General features: G+C 40.2%; 1 protein-coding gene and 1 long non-coding RNA gene across 8 annotated transcripts in view; both read right to left on the bottom strand.

The window, feature by feature from the left end:
• LOC139762976 (uncharacterized) overlaps positions 1-18,066 on the bottom strand; it is a 198,358-nt gene that overhangs the window by 74,300 nt on the left and 105,992 nt on the right. The window lies entirely within an intron of this gene.
• LOC139762963 (uncharacterized) overlaps positions 10,352-18,066 on the bottom strand; it is a 102,207-nt gene continuing 94,492 nt past the window's right edge. For 5 of the 7 annotated variants that reach the window (XM_071688300.1, XM_071688299.1, XM_071688298.1 and 2 more), the window contains one exon: positions 10,352-18,050. In XM_071688300.1, the coding sequence (XP_071544401.1) occupies positions 15,188-16,567 (1,380 nt within the window). In that variant the 5' untranslated portion in view covers positions 16,568-18,050 and the 3' untranslated portion in view covers positions 10,352-15,187. The remainder of the gene's footprint in view (positions 18,051-18,066) is intronic. The other 2 variants (XM_071688303.1, XM_071688304.1) reach the window with 1 other exon arrangement.

Genomic DNA, 18,066 nt, shown 5'->3' with positions numbered 1-18,066 from the left:
TGATGTTTCTTTCACGTCTTCACAAGTACTGACGTGTGGTTGTTACCTTGATATTTCAGCGTCTTTAAAAACCTTCTGGTAACCTTTTAAGGTCATTCTGTGGAGATGGAGTGTTCTAGTTCCTCATCTACAACTTGCCCCATTTTAACAGTCATGGCACTCCCAGGGACGAAGCCTCCAAATACTTCACTTCCTCCATACTCGTCCCTCTTGTTACAGTATTCCCAGAGAACCTTCCAAATTCTTCACCTCCTCTAAACCCGTCCTTGCATTCATGGCACTCCCAGAAAGCCCCCTCCTAAGTCTTCATCTCCTCCAAACCCGTCCTTGCATTCATGGCACTCCCAAAAAACACCCTCCTAAGACTTCACCTCCTCCAAACCCGTCCCTGCAGTTATAGCACTCCAAAAACCCTCTTAATTCTTCACCTTTCACAAACCCATCTCTACACGACACTTTAAGGAACCCTCCAAAGTCTTCGCCTCCTCCAAACTCGTCTCTCCAATCATGGCAAAAGACATTGACAATACGTTTATACAGTCCAACTTCTCCAGCTCCTCCAAACCCCCTTCCTCCAGCCAACAGCTAATTGTTCATAAGCTTTCCCTAATATATTGTGATATATGCACCTATCAGGCAGAAAGATTATGGTCCATTGAGTCAGCAACACAGACGGAGAATAGATAAAACCAGATGGTAAACAGTGGTGTCACATTGGTCTAACCTGTAGATTAGTTTAGTATCATTGACGTATAGTCATTATCATGGCATACTGGGAATGCTATAACTTGTGTACGTGACCCCTAGAGTGGCTATATGAGGGAAGTGACCAAAGTTGGCAGTCCCGTAGGGTGATGAGTGACATGAAACTTGAAGTCCTGTGGGAGACTGACTGACTTCCACCTTCAAACCCTCCGTCACACCTCTCCCGTTCCATCACACCTCTCCCGCAGATGGGGTGGGGGGGGAAATGTCAGTTATGGACACTCTGGTGAGACTGTTTAGCTAAACATGAAATTGTTAAACTCAATAAGGAACATGTCCTCGTCCAGAGCAGTTCCCATGTAGGATTAGGCCTGATAAAAAGTTTACACGGTGATTAAATAAAAGCATACACAGACAGTAATCATATAATGACACAAACATTATACACCGAGTGTGAAAGATCGAAGGATTAAACTAATAAAGTCCAGACGTGTACTGTCTCTGGGCTGTTCTTCGAGAGAGTTGCAGACGAGACGTACAACACTCCACTTCGTCAAGGTCCTGTTCCCTTAACCAGGGGAGTGGAGGGGGCATACATTCGTAATAATAACCATGAATCATACCTTCCACTTTGGCTACAGGTTGTGTTTACAGTATTTCATTCCCTGTATGGGTAACGAGCCAGGGGATATGTCTACAGGGACACTCAACAGCCAGTTGGGTAGAGTCTTAGTTATGTGACGACCGATACTATTGGCACGGCCAAGGACATGTTTGACCTGACGTGGAAGACGGGGGGGGGGGGGAGCCATCGCAAGGCCACGAACACCATCGCGCCCAGAGCCCCAGCGGCAGCTTAGTAACTCAAAAGCCTCATCTAAGGACATGTTACTGCTCGCTTCAATGAACTTTTAGCCCCAGGGACTTGAGGCGAAGCCTCCTGTCCATATTTTGTGCGGCAGGAAAGACAATATCTTGTTAATCTGACATGTCAGTCGCTCAAGGGCATTAGCAAGAAGTCCCTTGCACTTGTGAATGAAGTGTTTTAGCTATTATTAGCAGTTGTGTTAAGGTGCATGCCCACATTATTTCTGATACTATCAGAAGCTTTAGATATTTAATGTAATATGACCACCAACCCTGATTATGTTAGCAGTTTTGCAACCATTTAGATGTTAAGATATTCCAGTGAATGTGTGCTTGTGCACATTTTATCTAGGTATTAAACCTACAGGAAAGTGAGTAGTCACAGATGGGCACAGATGTTTGTCAGTCCATTGGCCTAGTTGGGTCATTAAAGTCTTCATTAATGGTTATGAGCCCCTATGATAATCTCACTTGATCACCAACTATCAAGTAACAAGTGTAACAACTAGTTTTTTCTTTTTTTTCTGACCCATATATGTATGTATTCATTCAGTGGTAGAGGGTGTGTGGATCAGGTGTTTGCTTTGAAGAATGTCTGTGAGAAGTACTTAGAAAAGCAAATGGATTTGTATGTAGCATTTATGGATCTGGAGAAGGCATATGATAGAGTTGATAGAGATGCTCTATGGAAGGTATTAAGAATATATAGTGAGGAAGGCAAGTTGTTAGAAGCAGTGAAAAGTTTTTATCAAGGATGTAAGGCATGTGTAAACGTAGAAAGAGAGGAAAGTGATTGGTTCTCAGTGAATGTTGGTTTGCAGCAGGGGTGTGTGATGTCTCCATGGTTGTTTAATTTGTTTATGGATGGGGTTGTTAGGGAGGTGAATGCAAGAGTTTTGGAAAGAGGGATAAGTATGCAGTCTGTTGTGGATGAGAGAGCTTGGGAAGTGAGTCAGTTGTTGTTCGCTGATGATACAGCACTGGTGGCTGATTCATGTGAGAAACTGCAGAAGCTGGTGACTGAGTTTGGTAAAGTGTGTGAAAGAAGAAAGCTGAGAGTAAATGTGAATAAGAGCAAGGTTATTATGTACAGTAGGGTTGAGGAACAAGTCAATTGGGAGGTAAGTTTGAATGGAGAAAAACTAGAGGAAGTGAAGTGTTTTAGATATCTGGGAGTGGATTTGGCAGTGGATGGAACCATGGAAGCGGAAGTGAATCACAGGGTGGGGGAGGGGGCGAAAGTTCTGGGAACGTTGAAGAATGTGTGGAAGTCGAGAACATTATCTCGGAAAGCAAAAATGGGTATTTTTGAAGGAATAGTGGTTCCAACAATGTTATATGGTTGCAAGGCGTGGGCTATAGATAAGAGTTGTGTGGAGGAGGGTGGATGAGCTGGAAATGAGATGTCTGAGGACAATATGTGGTGTGAGGTGGTTTGATCGAGTAAGTAATAATAGGGTAAGAGAGATGTGTGGTAATAAAAAGAGTGTGGTTGAGATAGCAGAAGAGGGTGTTTCGAAATGGTTTGGTCACATGGAAAGAATGAGTGAGGAAAGATTGACAAAAAGGATATATGTGTCAGAGGTGGAGGGAACAAGAAGTGGGAGACCAAATTGGAGGTGGAAAGATGGAGTGAAAAAGATTTTGAGTAATCAGGGCCTGAACATGCAGGAGGGTGAAAGGCATGCAAGGAATAGAGTGAATTGGAACGATGTGGTATACCGTGGTTGACATGCTGTCAATGGATTGAACCAGGGCATGTGAAGCGTCTGAGGTAAACCATGGAAAGTTCTGTGGGGCTGGATGTGGAAAGGGAGCTGTGGTTTCGGTCCATTATACATGACAGCTAGAGACTGAATGTGAACAAATGTGGCCTTTGTTGTCTTTTCCTAGCACTACTTTGCGCACATGCAGGGGGAGGGGGTTGTGATTTCATGTGTGGCAGGGTGGTGATGGGAATGAATAAAGGCAGACAGTATGAATTATGTACATGTGTATATATATGTATATGTCTGTCTGTGTATATATATGTATACGTTGAGATGTATAGGTATGTATATTTGCGTGTGTGGATGTGTATGTATATACATGTGTATGTGGATGGGAGGGCCATTCTTTCGTCTATTTCCTTGCGCTACTTTGCTCACGCAGGAGACAGCGACAAAGTAAAATAAATAAGATATATCATTTATATAATATACTTTATTGCTGAAATAGGTGAAGAAGGAATGGCCCATCCACTCATATACACACATATATATACGTAAACGCCCATACATGCACATATCAATATATACATTCATATACATACACATACACAGACATATACATATATACACATGTACATATTCATACTTGCTTGCCTACATCCAATCCCAGTGCTACCCTGCCCCACAGGAAACAGAATAGCTACTCCAAGCTTCATTGAGGAAGCGCCAGGAAAATATACAAAAAATGCCACATTTGTTCATGCTCAGTCTCTAGCTGTCATGTGTAATGCACCGAAACCACAGCTTATCCACATCCAAGCCCCACTGACCTTTCCATGGAGAAAAATTGGAGGAAGTGAAGTGTTTTAGATATCTGGGAGTGGACTTAGCAGCAAATGGAACCATGGAAGCAGAAGCAAGTCACAGGTTGGAGGAAAGGGTGAAGGTTCTGTGAGCAATGAAGAATGTGTGGAAGGAGAGAACGGTATCTCGGAGAGCAGAAATGGGTATGTTTGAAGGAATAGTAGTTCCAACAATATTATATGGTTGTGAGGCTTGGGCTATAGATAGCGTTGTACGGAGGAGGGTGGATGTGTTGGAAATTAAATGTTTGAGGACAATATGTGACGTGAGGTGGTTTGATTGAGTATGTAATGAAAGTGTAAGAGAGATGTGTGGAAATAAAGAGAATGTGGTTGAGAGAGAGCAGAAGAGGGTGTGTTAAAATGGTTTGGTCCTATGGAAAGAATGAGTGAGAAAAGATTGGCAGAGAGGATATATGTGTTAGAGGTGGAGGGAACAAGAAGTGGGGGACCAAATTGGAGGTTGAAGGATGGAGTGAAAAAGATTTTAAGTGATTGGGGCCTGAATATACAGGAGGGTGAGAGGCATGCAAGGAATAGAGTGAATTGGAATGATGTGGTATACTGGGGTCAACGTGCTGTCAATGGATTGAACCAGGACATGTGAAATGTCTGAGATAAACCATGGAAAGGTCTGTGGGGCCTGGATGTGGATAAGGAGCTATGGTTTTGGTGCATTACACATGACAGCTAGAGACTGAGTGTGAACAAATGTGGCTATTTTCTGTCTGTTTTCCTGGCACTACCTTGCTGAAGCAGAGAGTAGCGATGCTGTTTCCTGTGGGGCAGGGTCGTGCTGAGAATGGATGAAGGCAAGCAAGTATGTACATGTGTATATATGTCTGTATGTGTATGTATTTATGTTGATATGTATATGTATAAGTATGTACATGTGTATATATGTCTGTGTATGTGTATGTATGTATGTTGATATGTATAAGTATGTATATGTCCATGTTTGGAAGTGCACGGGGACATGAGATTTCCACTGTCTGTTACAATACTGAGACTTACCTATCTAGTTGCCAAAAAGCACTTTCATCCTTTCCACTTAATGAAGATTTAGTGATTTGAAGTTCAGTGCCTGATACTTTGATAATTTTTGGAATTATGGTTTTCTGATAGACTATTGAGCTGAAACATTTGAACTTATGAAAAAAGTTTGAATATGGTTAGTTTTTAATCTTGGGAGTTACAACAAGCTTATATGAAGTGCTTGGTATTTGTAACATCTTTACCTGTAATTATAGTCAATTTCTTTTTGCTTTGTCTTTTTGATAAAGCCATATATTGATATATCTTATGTGAAAGAAAATACAAAATTTAATTAGTGAATTTGATTTTCCAAAATTCTAAATGCTTTTCCTCTCCTATAACTTGAGGAATTTCTTACAGTTATAACTCTGAGATTTACTGTATGAATTAAAAGTCATGTGTTTTTCTTTAACTCTAGTTGGGGGCAAGGTACAATTTACCTGATGGCTAATGGGTAATGGGATGAACAGGGTTGGTAACCACTGCTCAAGTATAAAGATGGAATAACAAAACTGATATGGACGGAGAAATATATGGAAGTAGCAGGTAGGGACATTAGACAGAAGCTTTACGAAGAAACATTAGGTAGTGGCAGTAGGCAGGTGCATCAGCTGAGAGCATTAGGTAGAAGTGGTGGGATGTAGTATTTGGCAGGAATATTGGGTAGACCCATTAGGTAGGAGTTGGTAGAAACATTTGGTAGGAGCCTCTGAAAACACTGCACCAGAGTTGCCTTCTGTCTGTGGCCTGTTAAGGGTGAGGCACTAAAGGATAAAAAGCAGCACTGAAGTTCAACAGTTATGGATTTTCTTTTGCTGCGGCTAACTCCTTGAGGCATTTCTTAAAGGGAACGAGTGTTAGAGATATAGATAGACAAAATATAAAAAAAAATGGGTTTTACATTGACAAAAAACTCTTCATACTCTCTTAAAAGATTCAAAGTGAGGCCATTTCGCACTGGTGTTTAAAAGGATGAAGGGAATATATAAAGCAGACATCAGTAAGGTATCAATAAGTAATCAAGATGTAAGTAGAAACACTCATTTTTAAACCAGAAAAATTTATTGCTGAAAAAAGATACACTAACAATAATATGACATTGTCAATGAATGGAGCAGATCGCCACATTATAAAATGACACAGGGAAGCTCCTGATACAGATTGAATAGGAATATGAATGAATATAGATGGGTGTGATTATGAGCTACCTTGTGTGCACCTTCAAAGACACCTAACTCATTTCCATCTCTCTCTCTCTCTCTCTCTCTCTCTCTCTCTCTCTCTCTCTCTCTCTCTCTCTCTCTCTCTCTCTCTCTCAGGTTCGTAGTATCCCATGTGTTTAATGACTCAGAGGGATGGAGTATAATATGTAGAGAAGCCTGTTAGTGGGGATAACTTTTCAAAAGGGTACATCACTTTCACAAAGCTATCATCCCCATCAATTACTAGAAGTAATGACAATTTATTTAATTCACAGTAACCTAGAAAAAGTTACAAGTCATGGCATATGGATATTTGTGATTAAGTAATCTACTGTCATTCTTTTCTGAAGCACTTGAGGCTTGAGGATCATACTGTACCTTTTGCTTCCATTTTAGTGAAGCTTTCAAGAAAATTCCTCAAGAAAAACTAACATATGACTGGAAAGTTATTTATTGGATTAAGACAGGGTCAAGGAAGAGAAAGCAGAAAGATCATCAATGGAGGAATATCTCACTGGGGATTAATCTCAAGAGGCAGTCCTCAAGGATCAGTCTGCGGTCCTCTGTTACTCGTATCTCACATTTTAATCATCTGGATATAAGAATGATGGAACCATGGAAGCGGAAGTGGATCATAGGGTGGGGGAGGGGGCGAAAATTTTGGGAGCCTTGAAAAATGTGTGGAAGTCGAGAACATTATCTCGGAAAGCAAAAATGGGTATGTTTGAGGGAATAGTGGTTCCAACAATGCTGTATGGTTGCGAGGCGTGGGCTATGGATAGAGATGTGCGCAGGAGGATGGATGTGCTGGAAATGAGATGTTTGAGGACAATGTGTGGTGTGAGGTGGTTTGATCGAGTAAGTAACGTAAGGGTAAGAGAGATGTGTGGAAATAAAAAGAGCGTGGTTGAGAGAGCAGAAGAGGGTGTTTTGAAATGGTTTGGGCACATGGAGAGAATGAGTGAGGAGAGATTGACCAAGAGGATATATGTGTTGGAGGTGGAGGGAACGAGGAGAAGAGGGAGACCAAATTGGAGGTGGAAAGATGGAGTGAAAAAGATTTTGTGTGATCGGGGCCTGAACATGCAGGAGGGTGAAAGGAGGGCAAGAACAGCAGTTTAAACTACCTTCAAATCCAAAGTATTTTAAGATAAAGAACAGAAAGGCCCTGCTAAAGCACTTAAACAACTTTTTTGAGTAGATGAGAGTGACAAATGCAATCTAATTACAAATGCTCAATATCAACCACAAGAAAGGATAAAATAGTTTTAACAAATGAAAAGAAAGAAAATCAATAAAGCATTATTTAAAAATTATCTCAGAGAAATAGTTACTGAAAAACTGAAATCATGGCAACCCATAACACAAAAAAAAAGGGTACTTGTTTTTATATCCAAAATCTAGTAACGGTTGAGTCATCATCCAATACCATTTGGCCTCAGTAAGACTTATCTATATCATACTGTGCAATTCCGAATGGATATAGAAAAAAAACTTGCAAGTACATAGAAAAAATGAACATATTTATAAATGACTATCAGTAAATTCTCTCATCATAATATATTAAGAAAATCTAATACTCTCTTTAAAGGTACATAATGAGGAATAACATTTGCAAATGGATGAAGAGGCTGAAAAGAAAAGACATAAAGAGGGTATTCATACTAACTAATAAGGAGACCATGCAACAATGCTTTTAATCTGGTATTCCATTTTGGAGCAGTAGAAGAGTGACGTAAGTATCATATCACTATCATTAGCAAAAAACTTGAAAAATTTCCAACATAGGTTGGATTTTATGCACATATAATACCAGTTGAGCACTCACAGGAACTGCCATGAATGCCTGAAAAGGCCAAATACAGTATCCTGTTATTTTCATAATTTTCTGTGTTAAAACTTTTTAATGCAGTTTGAATTACACATGCAACATCATTAAAGCAGAGACTTTGATTTTATCTATCAATTTTCAATATTTCTGAGAGAAAAATCATTCTATATGTACAACCTAATACAGTGATGAACACAAAACCCATTAATGAGGTAGCATCATGAACAGAAAAAAAAGGCTACCATCTACTCGCATCCATTCTATAGCTATCACATGTAATGCACTTAAACCACAGCTCCCAATCCACAACCTAGCCCCACAGACATTTCCAAGGTTTACACCGGAAGCTTCATATTTCTGATTCAGTCCACTGATGATCCCAGCATACCATATCGCTCCAATTCATTCAATCCCATGCACACTCTGACCCCAAACACAAAATCTTTTTCACTCCATCCTTCCATCTCCAATTTGGTCTCCCCTTTCTGACACACATATCCTCTTTCTCAATCTTTCCTCACTCATTCTCTCTGTAAGTCCAAACCATTTCAGCACACTCTCCAGCTCTCTCAACCACACATTTGTTATTATCAAACACCTCACTCTTTCATTACTTACTCGATCAAACCACCTCACACCAAATAATAACCCCAAACATTTCATTTCCAACACATCCACCCTCTGAACAACCTTACAACCCATGCCTCACAATCAGATAATGTTGTTGGGACTATTATTCCTTCAAACATACCCATTTCTGCCCTCCCATATAACATTCTCCATTTTCAAACATTACTCTTTATCACTTCCAGAACTTTCATCCTCTCCCCAACCCATGGCTCACTTCCACATCCATGGTACCATTTGCTGCCTAGTTTACTCTCAGACATCTAAAACACTTCATTTCCTCTGATTTTTCTCCAGTCAAACTCATATACCAAGCAACCAGTTCTTTAAACCTGCTAAACCTCATAACCTTGCTTTCATTCATATTCACTCTCAAATTTCTCCTCCCACACACTCTTCCAAATTCAGTCACCAACTTCTGAAGTTTCTCACTGAAATCTGCCACCAGTACTGTATCATCAGCAAACGACAACTGACTCACTTCCCAAGACCTCTTATCCCCCACAGTCTGTATACATGACACCCCCTCTCTAAGGATTTCGTGTTTAACTCCCTCACTACCCCTTCCAAAAGCATACTGAACAACCATAGTCACATCACACATCCCTTCCACAGACCAACCTTCACTCGGAACCATTCACTCTCCTTTCTTCCTACTTTTACTTACAGCCACAATAAAAACTTCTCACCACTTTTAGCAACTTTCTTCCAACACTGTACATCTGTAACACCTTCCATAAAGCATCTCTATTGACCCTATCATATGCTGTCCCCAGATCCATAAATGCCACATACAAATCCATCTGTTTTTGTAAATATTTCTCACACACATTCATTAAAGCAAACACCTGATCCACACATCCTCAACAACTTCTGAAACCACAGTGATGCTCTGTATGTGCCTTTGCCCTCTCAATCAAATTATACCGCTGTAGTATGAACACTTACTTTTGTACCCCTTGCCTTTATACAATGGCACTTTATATGCACTCTGTCAATCCTCAGGCACCCCACCATGATCCATACATACACTGAAAAATCCTTAACAACCAATCAACAACACAGTCACCCCCTTTCTTAAGACTCAACTGCAATACCATCCACTCAAGCCTCCTTGCCACATTTCATCTTACGCAAGGCTTTCATCACCTTTTCTCTTTTTGCCATACCACTCTCCCTGACTCTCTCTCTTTGCATACCACCCAAACCCAAACATCCTGCCTCCACGACTCTATCATCAAACACATTTAACACTCAAAATACTCTATCTCCTCCTTACTTCATCACTACCCGTTATCACTTCCCCTTGTGCACATCATTTACCTCCATCCAAGACATTATCTTATTCTCCCTCAACTCAATACTCGCTCAACTCAATTCTCATTTGCCTTCCTTTTCAACCCCAGCACATTCCTCTTGACCTCCTGCTGCTTTCTCCTCTCTTTATCACTTGCAACTTTAATTCTTAATCCCTCTATTCATTACCCTTTTATAATCTTTCTACCTCTCACCTTTCACATGTCACATGCATCTCTTGTGCATGCCAGCACTGCTTCCCTAAATACCTCCCATTTCTGATCTACTCCCCTTATTTCATTTACTCTCACCTGTTGCCATTCTACTCTCAATCTCCCCTGGTATTTCTTCACAAATGTCTCTTTTCCAAGCTCATTTATTCTCACCACTCTCTTTTCATCTGCTCACCTCTCTCTTCTCTCTTTTCATAATACACTTACAATTTCTATAATTCTTTTTTTTTTTTTTCTTTTTACTATTGCCAGTTAGTAGTGTGAAGTGAGGGAAGGTCTATCTACATACGCTGTGCTAGGATGTTTGTTTGTCTGCAAACTGACCTAACTACATGTTGATAGTGAAAGGAGTTGTTAGTTGGAAGAAGTGTATGGATACTATAAGAGGAAGATTGTAGATCAGATTGCTGATAGCATAATTAGAAATAAGTTAGGAGATGGCAGTTAGATGATGTTTCGGATATAAATGGATCTCCGACTTAGGTTGCCGACTTGGACACAGCGACCTTCCAGCACCGCTCACCTTCCAGAGCGGCCTGTCGCACGGGAGCAATGGGCAACCCTGCCAAGGCGTCCACCAACCCGCCCGACAACCCGACCTCAGGAACTGGTACCTGCCATTGGGAGCCATGGGAGAACAGCCTAATCCCGCACACCCCAAGCCAACAAAGGGGAGATGACCTTACGCCTGTCTGGTGGCCGACACCAGATGTACAAGGCAGGCACCGATTTTTAACCTGTGCTCTTGGACCACATCCAGTGAAGGGAGTGAGTCCAGGTTAGGGCTTTGACTGTGCACACCTCAAGGTCCCGGTATGTCAGCCCTAACCCTCTGAGAGCACTCGCGCTTTCTTGACACCATGCACCTCGCCAACTTAAGGTGGCAGATGTTACGTACACGGTGTCTTTCCTGGTGTATTCCTGTACGCCTTGTAAGACTTCTGGGGTACCGTAGTAGCTGCACTTGTAATGGTGTGCAGCTGAAAGCGGGAAGTGAACGCCTGAGACCTGCGTGTCAATGATGTAGGCCTCTGTGCCTTTGGAAGCCACAATGTCCGGCTTCTGAAAGGACCACACAATCGGAATGAGCGGCTCGCAGGACACCTCATAACCCCTGTCTGTGCTTCAGTCTTGGGGATTTCCCTTCGGTAGTTGCCCTACTATCCCAGTAAACGTAGCTGGACAACTTCCGACTCTCAGCTGTTGGCTGGTATGTACTGGATAACCAACCAACGGAGCTAGGGCTTAAAGTGTGCAATCACTCGAGTTACTCGGCTTTAAGGCTTAATAAAAGCGAGTGATAATCCGACGCGACGCGACTGCTTTACTGAGATAGTGCCAATAACAGACAAAGAAAGGCCACACTCACTCACATACATTCTCTAACTGTCATGTGGAATGCACTGAAATGCAGCCCCTTATCCACAACCAGGTGCCAAAGACCTTTCCATTCCTTTGGCCACTTCACATGCCCTGGCTCAGTCCACTGATAGCATGTCGACCACTGTGTACTCAATCATTCCAATTCATCCTATCCTGTGCAAGCTTTTCACTGTCCTGCATGTTTAGGTCCTGGTCACTCAAAATCTTTTTCATTCCATCCTTCCATCTTTAATTTGGTCTCCCTCTTCTCTTCCGTTCCACTTCTCATACATATATCCTCTTTGTCAACTTATCCTCACTTTAACTATGTTCAAACTATTTCAGCACAGCCACTTCAGCTCTCTCAGTCACACACTTCTTAAGACTGTACCTCTCTCTTACCTTTTCATTATTACTTCATCAAACCATATTACATCACACACTGTCCTCAAACTTTTCATTTCCAACACATCTAAATCTATTGCCCATGACTCGCATCCATACAACATCACTGGGACTACAATTAATTCAAACATACCCATTTTTTGTCCTCCCATGTAACAACCAATCTTTCCACATTCTTTAACACTCCCAGAACTTTTGCCCCCTAACCCACACTATGATTCACTTCTTCCATGATTCTATTTGCTGCCATGTTCACTTCCAGGAATCTAAAACACTTCTTCCTCTGTTTGTCCTCTGTTTACACACATACCTTAACTAACTTGTCCTTCTACCCTGCTAAACATAGTAACCTTGCTTTTATTCACATTCAATCTCAACATTCTCCTTTCACACACTCTTCCAAACTCAGTCACCAACTTCTGCAGTTTCTCCCTTGAATTTGCCAACAGTGCTGTGTCATCAGCAAACAACAACTGACTCACTTCTCAAGCCCCATCACCCCCTACAGTTTGCATACTCACCCCTCTCTCCAAGACTTGCATTTACCTCACCATCATGCACCCCTGCTGCACACCCACTTCTCCTGCAATCACTCACTCTCTCATCCTCTTATACACATGCCTTACACCCTTGATGAGAACTTCTGGCTGCTTCTAGCAGCTTTCCTCCCACACCATGTATTCGTAAGACCTTCCTAAATGCATCTCAATCAACCCTATCTTATCCTTTCTACAGGTCCATAAGTGCCATGTACAAATCCTTTTTCTTTAAGTATTCCTATCTCATATTCTTTAAAGCAAAATACCTGATTCACGCATCCTCTGCTACTTCTGTAACTGCACTGTCCCTCCCCAGTGCTTTGTATATGTCTTCACCTACTTGATCACCACTCTCTTGTACAACTTACCAGGTACACTGAACAAACCTATGTCTCAGTAGTGTAACCACTCACCTTCGTCCCTCTTACCTTTATACAGTGGCACTAAACATGCATTTCACCAATCCTAAGGGACCTCACCATGATCCAAACATACTCTGAAAGTCCCGACTAACTAATCAACAACACAGTCACCCCTTTTCTTAAGAAATTCAACTGCAGTACCATCCACTCCAGCCGTCCTGCCATACTTTCCATGACTTCCCAACCCATACACCCTACATTCAATAATCCTTCAAAATACTCGCATCATCTCCTCATCTCATCACTACCTGTTACCACTTCCCCATTTGCCCGTTCTTTATGGTTCCCATTTGTTCTCTTATTTTCTAATCATAAATCTTCTTAACATCTTACTCTCCTTAGACATTATTGATACTTGCTTATCCCAACTCTCATTTGCTGTCCTTTCAACTTATGCACCCACCTCTTGACCTCCTGCTGCATTCCTTCCCCATAAATATCACCAATATATCTCTCTTTCCTCTTTCACTAGCACCTTTACTTCGTTGTCCCACTACTTCCTGCATTTTCTCATTTGTCAACCTCACACCTTAAGTATGCCACAGGTTTCCCTTGCACATGCCAACACCACTTACTAAATACCTCCCATTCATCACCCACTCCCCAAGCTTCATTCACTCTTTCCTTTTCCCATTCTACACATCATCTCTCCTGATATTTCTTCACACATGTCCCTTTTTCAAGCTCACTTATCTTAACCCACATCATTTCCTCTATTCTGGAAACCTCCACAAATATCCACGCTTGCCTCTACAAGGTAATGATGAGATATCCCACCAACTTTCTCACTCAGCACATTCACATCCGAAAGTGTATCTTTTGCACACTTATCAATTAGTATGTGAACCAGTAATGCCTGCTGACGATCATTCAAATTCATGTATGTATACTTGTGTATGTCCTTTTCAAACCAGGTATTCCCAATCATTATCACTTTTTCAGCTCAATCCTACGAGCAGCTCAACATTTTCATTCACGTTACCAAAAATCCTATGCCCTCCATGTAAACCTACTGCCATGTTACATACCTTCACATTTAAATCATCCATAACTAATATTTGGTCTTTTGCATTAAAACTGCAGACACTCACTCAGCTGCTCCTAAAATACTTGCCTCTTATAATCTTTCTTTTCATGAGCAAGTACATAAGCATTAATAATCAAACAAAACTCGCAATACACTGTCATCTTCACCCAAATCAGTATGGAGTTTACTTCCTTACATTCTTTCACACTCTCACACAAAAGTGATGAACATAAAACCCAACATATAATACACGTACATCAATGGCATGACCTAATACATACTTGTAATATAAGTCATTCAAAAGCAAATTCTTAGAGCTAAACACAATGCATATGTGTGGCAAAAGTGACATTCTTTCTCCAAAATAACATAATTCATTTGCATTATTAATGGGTTTTACATCATCTTTGTTGTAAAAAATGTATCTGCCTCTTTCAACCGTTAATATTTATTCAAGACCTTAGTAAATGAACTGATAACTGTTCAATTATCATTACAATAATTCTAGATAAGAGACCTGCCTTCCAAAATGAGTCAGCCCACAAAATAAAAATAAAATCAATTTAAAAAACATTTTATCCAATAAATTTTCACAGGGAGTCCTTAAAGTTCACTGCCTGTTGTGTTTCATGATTCCCTGATTTAATCAGAAGTTTTGTTGATCACAATATCCTTATTAGCGCAAGAAAAGTTTTCATCCCCATTACTAGTAAACTTACAACACTCAGACTATTCCTTTGCCAATGAATCAAAGATAATTTTGGTCAGCTCTGGACTAATGGACTGTGTACCATTACTAACCTCTTGTTTCACTCCCTCAGGTCTAACAGACTTCTCTACAATCACACATCATCACACCAGCCATAACCAAACCAGGGAGTGCAGCATTATCTGATCAGCCTTGTAGTGAAAGCCTCGACCAGAATGGACACACTTTTCTTGCTTGTGATGATTCACAGAGGTATCCTTGGACAATGTGAACATCTAAATGACTTCTACCCTGTATGAACCATCATGTGCTACATTGAGAAAGTCTTTTGGCAATGTAAACATTCATAAGGCATTCATCCTGTATGAATGGTCATATGACTATCTAAATTCCCTTTTCGGGAGAAGGTCTTTTGGCAATGTGGACATTCATATAGTTTTTCTCCTCTATGAACAATCATGTGGCTATCTAAATTCCCCTTCCGCGAGAAGGTCTTTTGGCAATGTGAACACTCATGTGGTTTCTCTCCTGTGTGAACAATCATGTGCTGCACTAAATTACCCTTCCGGAGGAAGGTCTTTCGGCATTGAGAGCACTCAAATAGCTTCTCTCCTGTATGATTAGTCATGTGCCGCACTAATTCATACTTACGGGAGAAAGTCTTTTGGCAAAGTGAACATTCATATGGCTTCTCTCCTGCATGAACAGTCATGTGTTTTGCTAAATTACCTCTCAGGGAAAAAGTCTTTTGGCAGTGCGAACATTCATATGGCTTTTCTCTTGTATGAACAGTCATGTGCTGTATTAAAGAATTCTTCCTGGAGAAGGCCTTTTGACACTGTGAACATTCATATGGCTTTTCTCCTGTATGAATAGACTCATGCCGCATTAAATCAGTCTTCTTAGAAAAGGTCTTTTGGCAATAAGAACATTCATATGGCTTATCCCCTGTATGATCTTTCATATGGAATGTTAAATCAGCCTTTCGGCTGTAAGTCTTTTGGCAATGTGAACATTCATGTGGTTTCTCTCCTGTATGAACAACCATGTGCCGCACTAAAGCACTCCTCTTAGAGAAAGTCTTCTGGCAATCAGAACAGCCATATGGTTTCTGTCCTGTATGAACAGTAATATGCTCCACTAAAGTATTCTTCCAGGAGAAGGTCTTTTGGCAATATGAACATTTATATCGCTTCTCCCTAGTATGAACAGTCATGTGCTGCACTAAATCACACTTACGGAAAAAAATCTTTCGGCAATGTGAACATTCATATCGCTTTTCCCTTGTATGAACACTCATGTGGTGCACCAAACTGTTCTTCCAGGAGAAACTCTTTTGACAATGTGGACATTCATACTGGTTCTCTCTTGTATGAACACTCATATGCTGCACTAAATTACTCTTCTTGCAGAAAGTCTTTTGGCAATGTGAACACTGATACAGCTTCTCTCCTGTATGAATATTCAAGTGGTACACTAAACTACTCTTCACAGAGAATGTTTTTTCACAATATGAACATTCATATGGCTTCTCTCTTGTATGAACCGTCATATGCTGCCCTAAATTACCCCTATGGGAAAAGGTCTTTAGGCAATGTGAACACTCATATGGTTTCTCTCCTGTATGTATAGTCATGTGCTGCACTAAATTACTACCCTTAGAGAAGGTCTTTTGGCAATGTGTACATTCATGGGGCTTCTTTTCACCAATATGATTTGCCATGTGCTGTACCATGTTACTTCTTTCAGAGAAGTCTTTTTGCACATTGAACTTTCAAACTGTTTCTCACCTGCATGAACTTTCGTGTGTCTTCCAAGACTATGATTTTGGATGAAGAGCTGGCTCTGTGATCACTCGAAAAATCTTTCATATATATATATATATATATATATATATATATATATATATATATATATATATATATATATATATATATATGTGCGTGTGTGTGTGTGAACCAACGCCCTTTCAGGATAGAATTTTGCACAAATGTTTTGTTTTGAAGACCATTATACAATCTTGTAAAATAACAATACTGCAGAGCACCGCTACTGCCTATGAAAGCTTCAAATGTTTAGTGAGAGTACACTTGAAGCAGAGTGCATGATACAACTTGTGTGATGAATGGGATCTGCACAAGATCAGTGAGTGAAGCATCAGTCAATGCCCAACCTCCTACTGGTAACTCTGGGTCAACTGTATTGAGTTGAACTGCTCTTAACCTGTATGTTGTGAAGCATACAGTGGCCTCTGATCTAAAATCATATAAGGTCAGGTCCTCTCCACTTCATCTCTCTCACCTACAATGAAACATTGTACCTTCCAAACTATCATTACCTGCTACAAATTTCCAGTGCCATTCAAAATCCTCTCAATTCATTTTACATTTTCACCTCTACTTTCAATGGTTTCTTTCTATGCACATACCAGTCAATAGCTTGCTTTCTTACACTGCATGGCTGATATCAACCATAGCTGAGAATAACTAACTTGCATTTATAGGGTTAACTCTAACACTAATTACAATTTTTTTCTTTACAAAAACATTATCCTAGAAATACCTTTTACAGACAGGAATACTTATTTATGTTTCAGATTTTCCATGCATGATATGCCAGTCTAGTGTTCATACCATAACTTCTAACAGATAATTATCTTAGAAATGGTTGTAACAGATGAAGATTATACATTTAATTGTAACAATTTGATTATCAAGAATGAGATGAATTGAGAAAATAAACTAGAAAAAAGTATGAAACACATGATTTTACTGATCATCATCTACAATCCTCATCATAATTAAATGTTGCAATTCATCAACATAGAAAGTTTATTTGTAGTAAACATGAACTATGGTGCTTATGGGAAATCTTATCCTCAGATTCTTCTGACTTCATTCTTATTGTTAATGTTCCAATTTCATGCCAAAGTCACTTCACTGTTATTATCAATGCTGTTCCTACTTCTCTGTTGTTACTGATGCTAAATACTCTTACTGTTGTTGATGTTCTTCATATGCTTCTACCACAGCTGCTGCTCTAAAATTTACAATGTTTCTTTTTGATGTTCCTTCTCTTGTTCATATTTGATTACACCTGTTGAAAGCTGTTGCTGTAAGGCTCTCCATACTGCTATAATTATAATATTTCGTCCTTGTGGTAGCTTGTCATTCAGGAAAGCTTGAAAACTCATATGTTCTTGAGCTGAACACAAAAATCTGCCAAAGACAGAAT

This window comes from Panulirus ornatus, chromosome 45 (assembly GCF_036320965.1).
Source record: "Panulirus ornatus isolate Po-2019 chromosome 45, ASM3632096v1, whole genome shotgun sequence".
Lineage (NCBI taxonomy): Eukaryota > Metazoa > Arthropoda > Malacostraca > Decapoda > Palinuridae > Panulirus > Panulirus ornatus.
The sequence above is the reverse complement of the archived record's forward strand: the minus strand, read 5'-3'. Positions and strand labels throughout refer to the sequence as shown.